The sequence below is a fragment of the Alosa sapidissima genome, chromosome 13 (assembly GCF_018492685.1).
Source record: "Alosa sapidissima isolate fAloSap1 chromosome 13, fAloSap1.pri, whole genome shotgun sequence".
In the NCBI taxonomy this organism is placed as follows: domain Eukaryota; kingdom Metazoa; phylum Chordata; class Actinopteri; order Clupeiformes; family Clupeidae; genus Alosa; species Alosa sapidissima.
In genome coordinates this window covers 20,172,853-20,188,858 of record NC_055969.1, presented here as the reverse complement: position 1 = coordinate 20,188,858, position 16,006 = coordinate 20,172,853, and the positions used below count along the sequence as shown (strand labels likewise).

The 16,006-nt window shown below is 42.4% G+C and overlaps 1 protein-coding gene across 3 annotated transcripts in view; it reads left to right on the top strand.

Moving 5' to 3' along the window:
* Positions 1 to 7,574: 7,574 nt before the first annotated feature.
* Positions 7,575 to 16,006, top strand: part of tnpo1 (transportin 1) — a 31,141-nt gene continuing 22,709 nt past the window's right edge. For all 3 annotated transcript variants that reach the window (XR_006021579.1, XM_042059359.1, XM_042059358.1), the window contains exons 1-5: positions 7,575 to 7,708; positions 7,829 to 7,966; positions 9,287 to 9,362; positions 10,324 to 10,473; positions 13,852 to 13,958. Coding sequence is in view for 2 of the 3 variants with exons in the window: in XM_042059359.1 (XP_041915293.1) it covers positions 7,862 to 7,966; positions 9,287 to 9,362; positions 10,324 to 10,473; positions 13,852 to 13,958 (438 nt within the window). In the remaining variant the exon portion in view is untranslated. The remainder of the gene's footprint in view (positions 7,709 to 7,828; positions 7,967 to 9,286; positions 9,363 to 10,323; positions 10,474 to 13,851; positions 13,959 to 16,006) is intronic.

Here is a 16,006-nt window from a genome sequence, read left to right as displayed (position 1 = left end):
CATGAAATGGGTATAAAGAGGAAAAAACGCACGCACATCCCGATCTAATCCTGGGTGCTGGACAAAACACTTACGATGAGAGAGAGGGGAAAAAAAGTCCGCAACACCAGTATATGCTCCCAAGTTATAGTTTAATTACCGTTAATTAATTACGGTAATTAAACTATAACTTGGGAGCATATACTGGTGTTGCGGACTTTTTTTCCCCCCTACACATGAAATGGGTGCCTCTGTGAAGGAAAGCTGCTATATAGAAAAGATAATTGATTGGCCACAGAGTCAGAATAAAGTCGCCCTTCTCCCTCACAGCCAGCAGAGGGCGGAACAGTCTCTGTATGAAATTGGTTTCATGTTTGTGAGAGGTCAGAACTGTACTGATATGTAATTAAGAGCTTATACATATTCTTATGAATAGGATTATGAATTAATTAATGTGTAATTAAAGGAGGTCTTGGTGATGCCTCACCAGATAGCAATTCATGACTCATGTCTGTCCATGTTTGCATGTGTAAACATTTGTTATTGCATTGTTGGATCATTTATATCTTTTTTTACATTGTTAGATGGCAGATATTGTTCAGTTAATGAACTGATTCAGCATTTGGAGGAGAGAATATGACCAAGGCAAAATAAGCAAGGTTCAGTTCAGTAAAAAGACAGATAATCACCATAGGAGATGCTGCTTGAGGTCAGCGACTACATCTTCAGTTTAAATATTAACTTTGCCCTCCATCAGCTGATGGATGAACTGCACCTAGAAATTCAGAGGGTTCTTCCATGGTACTGTGCAGGTGTGGAGCTTTCTCGAGTTTACTGTGTGTGTGTGTGTGTGTGTGTGTGTGTGTGTGTGTGTGTGTCTGGTGTTGCCACTAAAGCTTCGTCCAAGCTGTGGACAGATGATGCTGTAATTATAACTCTATTTAACTCTGCTCCCCAAGAAGTCACACTGTGACAAACAACTGTCTATTTAGCCTCAACCTTTTGTTGCGTAGGCCTACAATGCAAAACACGTAATAACAAAGTGTAATAACAGCACATTCATGCTGCTGCCTCTGTGACTACAAGGGTTATTTAGGCAGATGATCAAAGAGCTGGCTATAGGCGAGTTGCTGATATCTGCAGTAGATAAAGTCACATAGGGCCAATATCAGAGCTCTTCTGTTTACTCTAGAAGCTAGCAACAGTGTTCCGGAATATTGTGGCGACTTTGCTACAGAAGTGGTTGTCAATGGAGACATGACAGTGGGGCGTGAGGTACACGAGGAGATGTGTTCTTTTGGGCCTATCTTACCCTTAACCCTTAAAGGTGAAGGTTTTTGAACATTCTAAGTTCCGCAACAATTGAAGGTTCTAAAATTCTATGTTGAATTCAATGAACCCAGATATTCTTTAGAACGTTCATTTTCCAACATTCCCGTCACACCGGTGTGACGGTACTCCTTTAAGGGTTAATAATGCCTTTTTTTTTTGACAAGGAAGATAATTCAAAACAAAATAGCCACACACAAACATAAGAGTCATAATCAGACTGACCTATTATGAATTAAAATAATATCTGATCCAGTGGACTGAGACAGGAAATGTAGGCTAATGTGGAACCAAGATGTGAAAAAGGTATTTTAAACGTTACCATTTTTGCCGGGTTGATGGGGTCAGGTGGGGCTTGAAACCTGCAAAGTGGGGAATAACGGAAAAAGTGTGAGAACCACTGCTCCTACAGCTGTCTGTTGAACAAAGGGTTGCCTCCTTACCTTATTAAAGGGCATAAGGCTGTCTGGCTTCCCAAAATGACCGGAAGTAGCCTTATTGATTCTGCCAAACAGGCTAAGTGCTGAATTCCCCTTACCACAGACTCTCACACACACACAGACTCACACTCCTGCAGCAGATTTGTAAGGAAATGCCTGACGTGTAGTGACTGTCCTGGGGCAGTTTTATGGCTGATATTGGCTCGCTGTCTCTGCTCAGGACTGCCTTCTCGTAAATCCAGAGATTTTATGGATGTGTGTGAGTGTGTGTGCATTTGTGTGTGTTAGGGCTGGGAAAAGCAGAGTAACTCATTTATTGATACTCTCATAATACTTTGTCCACAGCAAAAGATGTATCTATAACACCACAATATCTGTTTAATGAAGAAGAAAAGGGGAAATGTTATTTCTAAAATGCTAAATTATGTGTTCATTCATTGCATTTCTGAAGGGATTTAAAACAGTGCACATAGTGTTTTAGCTCAGTGCCTCTTAAAAATAAATAAATAACAGATTCCTTTTTACCTTTACCTTTAAACGTATATGTCAGTGTTCGCAGACATTTCAGTGTTTATGCCAATTTATGTTTATGAATGAAGTTGTGACTGGTAAATTGGCATGAGTCCGTTCAGAATATGAATGGTACAATTGAATATTTTAATAAAAAAATACTGATATTTGGCGGCAGTATATCAATAATGTATCACAAAAAAGTAATATATTGCCATATCAATATTTTGTCCCACCCCTTGTGTGTGTGTGTGTGTGTGTGTGTGTGTGAGAGAGAGTGTATTTGTGTGTGTGTGTGAGAGAGAGAGAGAGAGAAAGAGAGAGGGAGGTGTCTATCTCCAATCTGGAGTGGATGGCCTCCCATAGAGTTTATTACTCACATAAAAACAGAGTTTATTTAGAGCTCATTTTGCCATCTGTGTACAGGAGAGAAACCCACTAGCTGATGAGAGGGAGGCTTCAAGGGGGCCCTTACATAACAGTCCCAAACCTGGAGTTATTTTTTGTAAGGGTTAGGTTTAGTTAGCAGCCTATATCGAATTAGAGGGTAGATTATTGTTCAGCTGGGAATGCATGATATTTGCCATAGGGGCATTGTTGTAGTGGACATAATAAATGCCACAGGTAGGCCTATAACAAAAACTGTGAGTTTGACTAATAACTGTGCTGATGGTTGTCTTTCAATGTAGAAATAGATCCTAGAAGCCCTCGCCTATGGTTATTAATAGACTGCATTAGTTCAGCTACTTGAGGCTGTGAGGGCGCCCAGGGGGCCTCATACCTCCCACTGTTTCTTCTCTTTCCCCTAGGATCTGCCAGACGTCAGCCCGGTGTGTTTTCTTGTTTCCGCTGCGGAGCGGGTGGAGCTGAGCAATAGAGTCTCGGAATGTTCACGACGAGCTTTGATCTGTCAGCCGCGTGGGTTCAGCCGAATGCGGCGCCTGGGGCAGCTGCTGCATTCCACGCAATCCTGACCAACCATTCGGTAAAATCCTGTCAGTGGGCGCGGTATGGCCATACTGCACGTTCCTTTATGTATTGTTAATTAGAAAGACAATATGACAAGCACGAGGCGCGAATGGATTTTACATGACACAGGTTGATATCCAAGTAGCCTATAGGCTAACCAAAAACAATTTTTATTTGTATCAGAACATTAGCCTCCTTCTCCAATATGGTAGGTTATATGGTGACTGCGACCAGACGTGGCGTATCATGAGAACGATCATGCGGGTGAGCTGTTGTGCACCCGGGGTCAATGTCACTCGTGCCTTTTGACGTCAGTCAGAAAACGTGGTGGTGATGTCAAAATAAGTGCATTACTTTGTGAAAAACTGCACAGGGAGCTGAACATATTGGAATAGGCCTATGGCTGGACTTAGGTAACGCAAGTAAAAAAAAAAAATGCAAATGACGGTGCGCAGATTTATACAGACGCATACATGCACGCCCCTAATATCAAGTCCAGAGAATCACTCCTGAAATATTTGTTGGAAACACCATGTTCAAGCTGATTGCAATTAATAATTGCTATCAATAATATCAATAATAATAACAATGCTATCAATAATAATACTTAATAGGAAAACATGGTGGTGTTTATTATAATAACACATCTCTATAGGCTAATCAAATGAAATCTAGACAAAACCCTGACACATTAAGAATGGTATGGAGTTAGGCTAATGCATCTCTGCCGAGGCCTAGGCTTGTGTCTTCTTAATAGGATGACAGGGGACTCATTAGGTCGGTTCACATAGTGCTCAGCTCTTGGGTCTGTAGTTGATAGCCCTCCTCCATAAACGCATTCAGTTACCACTTTCAGACCACTGCCAGATAAATAAATATTACTGAAAAGAAGGCCAGGTAATAAAAAAAACTTCTAAAACTTCTAACTCAATCTGTCCTTTAAATAGACATCTGACAGTGTGTCTGAATTCATCAATGCAGCTAACTCAGTTGAAATGACTAATCCTATTAGCAACTTTTTAGTAACGAGATTCAGAGAAAATCATGCAGATGTAATTATGGCAGTAACTCAAATAAATTAACTGTATCACAGGATTGCCCTCAAAGCAAATCTCTTGAGGGGTAATCCTAAACTCAAAAACAAAACCCACAAAGGAAAATGGTTTGGCAATGTGTGTGAAATAATGAGGAAAAACCTCCAACCAAAAACACAGCGAACCACACAACCCAGAAATGAGAGAAAACTGCTGGAGCAAACTTAAAGAATATAATGATTCAAAACAAAAAAACAAACATAATGAAACCCTAAGAAAATTGAAACCTCTATACGCCAGAATCAGTTTTGGGAAAAATGGAATAACCTAAACCCAAAAGAAAACAAAGAAAACCTCTGAAAAATGGAGGAATTACTTTGAAAACCTTACAACAATATCCCATCAAATAACCGTACAATTGGCCAAGTCATTGCACAAAAGTTACACTCCCTTGAAAATTCTAAAAGACAGTCAAAGCCCACTTCAAAAAACCCACACACCATAAACTAAAACCAAAAAAAGCATGTGGACCTGACTGTTTCAGGACTGAAATGCTGAAACTCAGCTCACTGAGCCAGAAAAGACCCTTTTAAAGCTGTTCAATCTTGTTCTTCAAGCTGAGGTCTGGAACAGGGGGCTTATTTCCCCTATCTTTAAGAGACAAATTCGACCCCAGTACTACTGAGGCATCTGTGTGAACAGTAACCTGGGCAGGTTTTCTGCTGTATTCTAAACGCCTGTCTAGGCATTCCTTATTAAACACAATATCTTGAATAAAGGTCAGATTGGCTTCTTACCAAAACATTGTATCACTGACTACATTTACACCCAACACCGTAAACAACAAACATGTTATTCAAGTAAACAAAAGTAAAATCTTTGCTTGTTTTGTTGATTCTAGGAAAGCATTTGACTCAATTCAGCATTATGGATTATTTTTTAAAACTTTATAAAGCTGTGTAGGAGGTAAAATGATATAATCAAATCTGTGTATATGGACAACAAATGCGCTGTGAGAATTGATAACAGCAGAACAGAATACTTCACTCAGGGGCGTGGGGTGAGAAAGATCTGTAGCCTGAGTCCAACTCTGTTCTATATCTATATTAATGAGTTAGCAGTGTTACTAGAACAATCTACAGCTTCATGGACTCCCCCTAAACAAATTCTTGCTCTTCACAGATGACCTGGTGCTGATCTTGTCCTCCGAACAAGGGCTACAGCAACACCTGGATCTGCTAGAGCACTTCTGTCAGAACTGTGCCCTGACAGTTAATTTGGCAAAAACCAAGATTGCAATCTTCCAAAAGAAAGCCAGACCTCAGGCAACCAGACACCTTTTTCACTAACACCGCTCTAGAGCATTCATTATGTTACGATTACCTAGGCCTGAAACTCAGTGCCTCAGGAAGCTTTGACCTTGCAGTGAATGCGCTACAAGAGGAAGCTCACAGAGTTCTATATGCCATCAAAATGGATTTTCATAAAATACGATTCCAATTATGATCTGGTACAAAATATTTCACAGTGTCATACCAATTGCACTGTATGGATGTGAGATATGGGGGTCCACTCAAGCTCGACTACACTAGATGGAATAAACACCCCATAGAATCCCTGCATGCAGAATTTATTAGAAATATTCAGGGTCCAAAGGAAAACGCCGACAAATGCAACAGGGCAAAATAAAGCAGAATCACATTTGCTTTAAATGTACAATAAAAGATAATACAATTTTGGATACATCTGAAATCCAGTGCAGAAATGCTGAAGTTTCAAGCAATCAAAACCCAAGAAGTCAGCCCAGAAACCAATCTCCTCTGTCATTTGGTTCTGAAGTTACCTTGTACACTAACCCATCAATAGCAGACCAACACTGCTTTCCAAAATCAGATCAAAGTAAAACAAATTATGAATCAAAGTAAGAAAAAATATCTGGAACACTGGGATAATCAAACAAAATCACAATCCAAATTAGAATGCTACTTGTCACTAAAAAGAGATTATGAATTGGCAGAGTATCTCTTCACCGTCAGAGATATGGAGCAGAGATTCGTACAGGCTAAGTGACCACAGTCTTGCCCAGGGATGCAGTGGTAAAATAAGAGGGTAAACTATGAATTCTGTGATCTTGGTGAAGTGGACTGCGCCATACGGTACTGGATTTTTAAAAAAAGGCATTCAGAAAATGTTTGATGATGGTGGATATTGTCTAATGTTTATAAAAATACCAGTGGTATTAAATGGTTCCTAGAGTGTTGAGGAGTGTACATATTGTAAATGTGGATAATACAGTGTGATTTCTGAATGTTAAAAGCTGCAATTGGTAAATAAACTTGTTTGAGAGGTGGATAAATCTAACAAGAGGTGGATAAACTCTATTTCTGAAATCTGATAAACTGTGTTTACTTGTGTTTAGCCTCCACTACATCCCTGGTCTTGCCGTAGAGAAAGACTGGTAAGAAAAGCATGGCTTCCAAAAGAGCAGCAGATCTGTGGTCACTGTACAAATGCTAAGATTGAGACAGACATGTACTTTCTACTGTCCAAAGTTTGAACAGATAAGAAACGGATATTTTTTTACAATTACCAATATACAAATACTTAGCTCCCTTAAAGATAAATTGGCCCACCTGCTATAAAGGACTGACTTCTCCACTGGCATAGCGTGAGGGATAGTAAGACGGGACACCTTGCAACAATGTCGACCTAATGTCTTAATCTTGGAATGTGTGTGTGTGTATGTGTGTATAGCGTGTTTGTGTGCAAGAGAGAGAGAGAGAGAGAGAGAAAGTGAGTGTGTACACACAATTTTCATGTTACATGTTACTGTTTCCCTGTTTCCCCATGTTTAACTGTGATGGTAAAAATTGTTATGCTCTTTTGTTTTGTGCTTTGGCAACACTGTACCTACAGTCATACAAATAAAGAAACCTTGAATTGAATTGAGAGAGAGGACCAGACAGGATCTAAGGATGTGATTTAGGCTTTGTATCCAAATAAGCTGCAATGCAGGCACTGACAATGGAGTCAATGCACGGTCAGTAAATTGCCTTAGCCTATCTGACACAGACAATGATTTATGATGGGCCTGCTGGACTATAGCCGAATATAAACATGTGTAATTGTGGGCTAATATGTCATGGTTTCTCCGGCCCATTGTATTTTTGATGAAGGTCTTTGACTAAGGTCCAACTCGAAAACGAGGTTGAGGTGGGGGAAAAAATAGCCTACATATTGTTGTGATTGCGTTTCAGTTGTCACATTGGGATTTGATAGGACGGCCTTAAAGGGCGTGCTTTAGGACCCTGATGCGCCTCTGTGGGGATATGACCAAATGCGCCATGACTCCCTATGTGAAGCTCTTATTGCAAAACGGAATGTTCCTGTCAGGCCCATGTATGTGAATCTCAGACTTTAATATTTTAGAAGGAAGAACTTGTCAAGGTAAGTTCAACAGCAGTGTTGTTAAAGAGACATTCTGCAGTCATTGCATGCGTCTGTTTTCTTAAAAGCGGGACATGGGCTTAAATCGAGAACGTGTCTGTCTGTCTGTTGCCACTGCAGCAACCCAGAGAGAGAGAGAGAGACAGAGCTAAGATGGAGTGCGCTTGGAAACCAGACGAGCAAGGACTTCAACAGATTCTTCAGCTTCTGAAAGAGTCCCAGTCTCCGGATACCACAACGCAAAGATCCGTCCAACAAGTATCCTTGGTGCTGAAGTCAGATTTTGTGTCAGCTGTGTGACAAACACAATAGAAGTGTGAATGGTAAGCGCTGCGTGAGCTAGCCCTTGGGCTAACACAGCTGATCAAGCTACCCGTACACTTAGGTGGAGAGGGCATGTTTATGCTATTTTATTCCTTAATTTTCCCTGTCTAACATTACATTATTGTTCACCTGATTGCGTTGGTATTCCTCAACAAGATGACATGGCTGTCCCTGTCGGCTAAGAAGGAATGAGTGTCATGTCAATTGCTTGGTGGCAGGGCGAGTCGAGTTTTGATATTTGCGACTCGGCACTTGGTGTTTATATGAACAGCCGTCCAATTACTTTAACCTTTCGGTAAGGCATGCCTCGGATTTTGACCACAAGGATGTTTTATTAGGGCCTGAATTGTTGTTGGCTGATGTACAACCATTTGCATTACGAGTTGGGTGTTTAATTGTCTGTGTACTACACTGAATTCCAAATCTCATGACAAAGAAATGAAAGGCTGAGCGACGTATTTCTGCTGGACTAGTTTGACTCAAGTGTTAATTGGTTAATTGATGATATTTATTGGAATGACATTCGCATTCCTTAGGCTATATGTGTTGCATAGGAGGCGAGCTAATTGTTGCCTATATAATACGCTGCTCCGCACAATAGAACGATGAATATACGATTGGTTTAATTGTCTTTACCTTGTCATTCATGATCTATTGTTATAGCCGTAGTCTGTCGATTATGTCTGTATCAGTCAGGAAACACAACTTGCCCACACCCCTTTGTCTCTAAACGTCTCACTTGTGAGAAGGACATGTTTTGTTTTGAAGGACATCTCCCCATACTGTCATCATTTCCACCGATGAGTGAGGTTGTCGCTTGTCTTCTGCGAGCGTGACGGTCATTGATGGTTTGTTTACGGACTACCACAATAAACAACACCATTTTTATTTGAATCGACAAAATACCTAGTCAATGTCTGTAACACAGGTCATGTGTAGGTTTACATCTTTGTCTTTTGTTTGCCGGGGATTATCCTAAGCCTTTGTTTATTATTTTAATCCACTGCTGCGCCATGTCTAATGTTTCACGGACATAAACCTGTCAACATCCCTGATGACAGTGATATCACTAGGTTCTCTATAATGACCGCTCCTTAGAAATAGGAATCAGTAAGCTTATCTGTCACAGAAAAGAAACGTGCTAATACATCCCTACCACCAACACCTCCATCACACACCCAGTCTCTTTCATAAATATGTGTGCATGCTTAATGTCCTGTGTAGGTCTAATCTTTCCTTGACGACACCCCACAGAAACTGGAGCAACTCAACCAGTATCCAGACTTCAACAACTACCTGATATTTGTCCTGACAAAATTAAAATCAGAAGGTAAGATCAGTAAATTCTTCTGTCAGACATGCAGAAAGCCAGTGCTGACACTGTTGGGGAGCATATCCTAGGTTGTCAGTTTTCACAGGCACTCGTACAGTACATGTTCTTGGCAGCATGTACAGAGGATAAATCTCTGGAAGAATATGGGTCGCGCTAATTTTAAATCCCTGATAGTCGGGTTGTCAAACTCTTGCCAGAGTGACAGACGGTTGAGCAGACTTCTCTCGTGCTGCTGAAATGAGTAGGATCGAGCCATGCTGGCTGGCTGCTGCTTGTCAGTAGCACCTCCCACGTGAACCCCCGTTAGTTTCTGCACTCTTTTATAACGAACGTTTCTAATGTTAATTTGGAGGGCTATTGCACTTCAGGGAACAGAGCACGGGTAGCAAGCAAAGCACTTGGTAAAGGGGCATTTGATTCAGCTTATGTATGTATATACAGTATGTGGCGTGCTAACTGTTGATTTAGTTAAGAGACGAAATTGGCAGTGGTGAAGGATTGGCCAGCAGCCCCTGTTGACATCCTGTTTGGGCCCTGGGTGTCTGTACGGCTTTGATGGGTCCATGAGGGATGCTGTCGGGGATTTTCTGCAGTTGGGGATTTGCTGCAGGCATCGCAGTCAGCCTAAGGTCACAGTATCAAGCACATCATGACCTTTGCCCTCAGAGTTGCAGGTCAGGAGCTGTGTGTTTGAGTGTGCGTTTGAGTGTGTGTGTGTGTGTGTGCGCGTGTGCGCATATGTGTGCGTATGTGTGTGGCAGCTGAGATGGCATACGTCTGTGGAGTAGATCCATAAACAGAGAGCTGTTGGATGGACAAGTGACAGAAGATTAGTTTCTCACTCACAAGACCGGACCATACTCTAGGCTGGATCATACCCAAGACTGGGCTCTCTGTGCCACTCTGAGTGAGCCATATTAAACCTGCTTCCTGTCTGCTGCTCTGTCCCTGCACCTAGACGAGCCCACTCGCTCCCTAAGTGGACTCATCCTCAAAAACAATGTGAAAGCCCACTACCAGAATTTCCCCAACGGCGTGTCTGAGTTCATCAAGAACGAGTGCCTGCAGAATATCGGAGATTCCTCGCCCCTGATCCGGGCCACTGTGGGTGAGTACACACACACACACACACACACACAGGACATCAGAGACTCCTGATGCTATCCGTCCGCTTTTCTTGTCAGGGGAACCTACCCAGGGAGATTCACACACACACACAGACACAATATTTAAAAAATAGTATAAGCCTGTCGTGGTTCTGAGTTATGTCAACAGGTCCCATTTCACATTAAGTGCCCTTACTGCAGCATACTGATGGACATGTACAGTATGTATGTGCATGCATCTGACCAGGGTGTAGGAGTGAGTGAGGACACAGGGGTGTGTCTGGAACCTCGTCAGATCAGACCCATATTGGGGCCGTATAAGGGCTAGATTGGGGCCCGATCAGTGCCGCATTAGGGCCGTATCAGAGCCAGGTGGACGCATTCCAGAGCCAGTAGCTATGGATCTAGTCCCCAAGTCTGCCCTTTTCTTATATAATTAAGAATCGCTAAGACTAGCATTCAGACATCAGGAAAATGAGGTCTCCAGCATAGGGGTCAGCTTTAGGTCAGGGCTAAATGTCATTCCAAATGCAGAGTCGCCAGAACAAATCTAATTTAGCCTGTTAAACGGTTTAAGCCAGTTTTTGGGTCTACGCAGGTCCGCTGAATGTGAATGTGCTGATCTGATCTGCTGTGTTACATTTACGTTTAGTCGTTAGGTGACGCTTTTATCCAAAGCGACTTACAAAAACAGCAACAGTTTAGGTGCAGTCAGTGGTTAAAGTGGGATTTGGCAGGTGGGGGAACCCTAAAATCCAGTGTCGGTGCTACGGGGAAAAGTGACTCACGTTGGACAATATTGAGTATCGTGGTGTAGCAAATAATTTTGGACAAGAATTGCTAGCTTCTTGGTCATCTCTGTACACACGAAAAATTAACTCACCATTTATTTTCACAATATCATCGCACTATATCGTTGGTATGAAAGAATATATTTTCTATTCATTTATCTGAGGTGGCTGAACTGTGTCCCCCCCCCCACACACACACACACACTTTAACCCCTGGGTACAGTGGACAAGGACATGTTAGTGCAGCAATACGTACTAATCACATAAAATCGAGACAGTTCTAGAGGAGGGATGGTCAAGTGGTAAGTGCTAGATTAAGCACGGCCAGTTGTTGGTCATGTTGCTCTGTGTCCATGTGCATATTACCTTGATAAGCCATGGGGTTCTGACATTTGCTTTTGTCCGGCCTTGGGTTCCTCCCTAAAGATCTCATCGCCGGCTTACACCGTGTCAGGGCCAGAGGAGGAGATGAGATCGACAGGAGGCAGATTGGTAAAATCAATATGGCTGACAGGCGTCACACCCACTCCGTGAGTCAGGAGGAGCTGCTAGCTGTGGTCATTAACGGTCGCTTGGTAAACAGACCCCTTAAGGACGCGCTGCTTCAGAAGCCTGGGGCAGTGCCTGCTAGACTGTTTGGTGCCATGGTGTCTGTAGTAGTGATATGGCTGTGGCACAGTTATTATTCATTTACCCAGTAGTTCTTTGGTCAGGACATTTTTCATTATATAGGCTATGGTTTTTGATAGGAGAAAAAGCAATCTTGCTATCATTCTCTGTTGCCATGGAGATTATAGTTCTGATATTTCAGAATTAGGGCAGAGAGTGTCTCTGAAGAATCTTGTTTTTTTTTTTCTTTCTCAGCATTTGTGATCATTCAAAGGTTTTACTAGACAAGCCTGCATAATCATTGTTTTTGCTCTGGTCCATTGTATTTCCCACCATCATTGAAAAGTAAATAAGGCATTACCTCCAATCTGAATGCAACACCTTTTCAGTCGTTCCATGTACGAGTCCTATTTGCGCACCAGTTGAAACAACAATGTCTGAGATGCATTTGTTGCTTTCATACACTGTTTATCGTACTTGCCTGGTTGCCAGGAGATCAATATGCATTTTGGCCTGAATATTTAGTGTCCATTCCCACAAGACGCTGTAAGAGAAAATAAATTACTTAAAATAAAAAAAATGAATTCAATAAAGGTTTCACTCTGAGGGGGAATAAAGCTGTTCTCTCCTGATGTGTTAGTTCTCACTGCGCTGGAAGACTTCATTATGATCTGAGAGTTTGCGTTGTGTAAGGAAATTGTGCTGGGATCATTTTCACTGAACAGAAAGCTACAATTATGATCTGGGTAAACTTTGAATTCTCTGATAACGGTAAGGTGGACTGCGCCATGCGGTATCGGATTTTTATTAAGTATGTTTGATGATTGTGGAGGTTATTGTCCAATGTATTAAATGGTGTTAAATGGTTCCTAGAGTTTTGATGAGTGTACGTACATATTGTGAACTCTGAGAGGATAAACTCCAATAAGAGGTGGATAAACTATTCTCTGAAATTTCAGAGGTGGATAAACTGCGTTTACTTGTGCTTAGCCTCCACTACACCCCTGTGGGGTATACTACGTGGGGTATACTACGAAGCACGTTAGACATATCTAGGCTATCTAGACATATCGAGGCTACACAAAGCCTTGACTCAGGGGTATACGTTAAGTGATGCTACGATAGCAGTTATGTGATATATTTGTTAAATTAGGCTTTCAGCTCAGATCTGTGCGCGTTCTCGATGTTGGGATCATGTTGGCCAATCGTGAAACGTGGAGACGCACAAGATGGAAATTTTTAGTGTCTACGTCCATAGTGGCATATTTGCATGCACAACACTGTTGAAGCGCCTGCGAGATCCAACATGTTTGTAGAGGCGGAGCTCCACCTGTAAGATGCATGTATATGACTTATCCTATCCTATCCTATGAATCCTACACATGTGAACTTCGTTTTTCAAGATAATTGATTGGTCAGTGGGCGGTAGTTTTACACGATTTGAGCTATAACTAGGTTGGTTGGCAGCATAAGACACCATGGTGATACATCGACGCTAAAACAGAGCCACTTTCGTGTCACAGTATACCCTGGCTTTGAGCGCAACATACCTCGCTAACCCACTAGCCCACAGGTTATGATCTAAGTGCTTTGAATGTGCAGGGAAGATTGCGTCATGATCTGAGTCTTTTGAATGTGCGTTTTGAATGTGCAGGGAAGATTGCGTCATGATCTGAGTGTTTTGAATGTGCAGTGAAGACTGCATTATAATCTAATTGGTCTGACTGTCCACAGAAGACTCCACTATGCTGAAAGACATGAGATACATAGACATGCATAAGAAAGACATATTTTCTCTCTCTCACTCTCTCACACACACACACACACACACACACACACACACACACACACACACACACACACCCGGGCCACACACACATCCAGAGGGAGCTGGAGAAATGCTCACACGTTTAACACTCATCTCATACTCTCATACTCATCTCTCTCTCTCTCTCTCTCTCTCTCTCTCTCTCGTTCTAGGTATCCTGATCACCACCATTGCTTCAAAGGGTGAACTGCAGAACTGGCCAGAGCTTCTGCCCAAACTTTGTCAGCTCTTAGATTCGGAGGACTACAACACATGCGAGGTAAGACATATATATATACGTGCGTGCGTGTGCGTGTGCGTGTGTGCGCGTGCGTGTGTGCGCGTGCGCGTGTGTGTGCTACGGATGGCACAGATTTAAAAGTACATGCACAATGTTACATATTTGCAGGCATGATTGCCTTTTGTGTAGATCTGGAGATATTCTTGTTTTCTCCCCCTGTGTTTAAAAACCACACATCAGCACAAGGGAATCCTCAGTCATTGTTTTGTGTGAAGTTTTGAATGGCTGTGTTTTTGGCTCTGGGTTTTAAAAAAGCTCTGCCTGTGTGAGTTTTTGGATGCAGATGGGGATTTCCATGCGTAAACTAGTGGTCTTTTATGATGACGTGTGTGTGTGTGTGTGTGTGTGTGTGTGTGTGTGTGTGTGTGTGTGTTCGTTCAGATGAACTCTCAGGGGGAGAAGTGTGGTCTCATTACACTGAGTTATGGCCACTGGCCTTGCTCACAGTGTGACACACACGTAAATTAAACCTTAAAGTGTGTGTGTGCAAGAACATGTGTGTGTGCAGGTACATATATGTGCTGAGTGATCAAAGTGGCACTTCAAGGTTTTCCTGTCTCTTTCGAGGTCACATGGTTCATCAGTTAGCGCTGAATGCTGATGATTTATTGGTCTGTTGCTCAGAGACCATGACACTAGGAAGCGTCTTCTCCCACTCTGGACAGAACCTGCTACGCTCTTAATTCCATTTCCATTTCAAGTATGATAACAACAACAACAACAACAACATCAACTGTTCCTTTTTGCAATTATGTATTTGGAAACACTGTTAAAAACCAATTGCATTTATTGAACTTAAAAGAAAGAGACATTTCCATAGGCAATGGGTGCTAGTGTTTGATAGTCGTGATTTCAACAGTGACTAAGATAATCATGATTATGATTTTTTTTTTTCTCTCATATCAACCTAACTACTATATTAGATAAACCAACAGCAACGTTATGTCTGCTTTTGGATTACAACAAAGTGATTGCTAGGTCTGGTCAGGTCTGGGCCCGCTCTTAAAAACTGAACTGCTTGTTCTCCCAGCCAAACCTACAACACACCATCACATCAACATCAAAATTAACTCCCTGTCTGTTGCACCTACCAGGGTTGCAAGATATTTAAGTATAAGTAAAAGTATATATACTTTTTTGATCCCGTGAGGGAAATTTGGTCTCTGCATTTTAACCCAATCGGTGAATTAGTGAAACACAAAGAGCACACAGTGAACACACAGTGAGGTGAAGCACACACTAATCCCGGCCCAGTGAGCTGCCTGCTTCAACGGCAGCGCTCGGGGAGCAGTGAGGGGTTACAGTAGGTGCCTTGCTCAAGGGCACTTCAGCCGCGGCCCACTGGTCGGGGCTCGAACCGGCAACCCTCCGGTTACAAGTCCAGAGTGCTAACCAGTGGGCCACGGCTGCCCATTTAGGAGTCATGCTCAATAACCAACTAACCAACTAACCTTTGCTGTTTCGCACTTTACAACATACGGAAAATCAGGCCTTACCTGACTCGATATGCTACCCAATTCCTGATACAGGCCATAGTCATCTCACGACTTGATTACTGTAAAGCCTTCCTAACAGGTCTCCCAGCCTGCAAAGTGAAACTCCTTCAGATGATCCAGAACGCGGCGGCGCGCCTGGTCTTCAACCAACCCAAAATGTTAATCCGCTGCTCACCGAGCTACACTGGCTACCTAAAGCCGACCGCATCATATTCAAATCACTGACACTTGCCTACAAAGTAGTCTCCAGGTTTGCACTCAATTATCATACAGGCATGTGTTACCTCCCGACCATAATTGCGCTCCTCAGATGAACGACGTCTGACTCTGCCACCCGTACTCTCAGGGCAATCCAAACTTTTCTCATCTGTTGTTCCCCGTGGGTGGAACGCTGCCTACCAGAGCAGGGGCATCCCTCTCTACCTTCAAAAAACTCCTGAAGACCCAGCTCTTCAGAGAGTATCTGCTCTTTTAGCACTAGAACTGACACTGACAGTATGGATGTAGCACTTACTGCTGCGCTAACTTGTC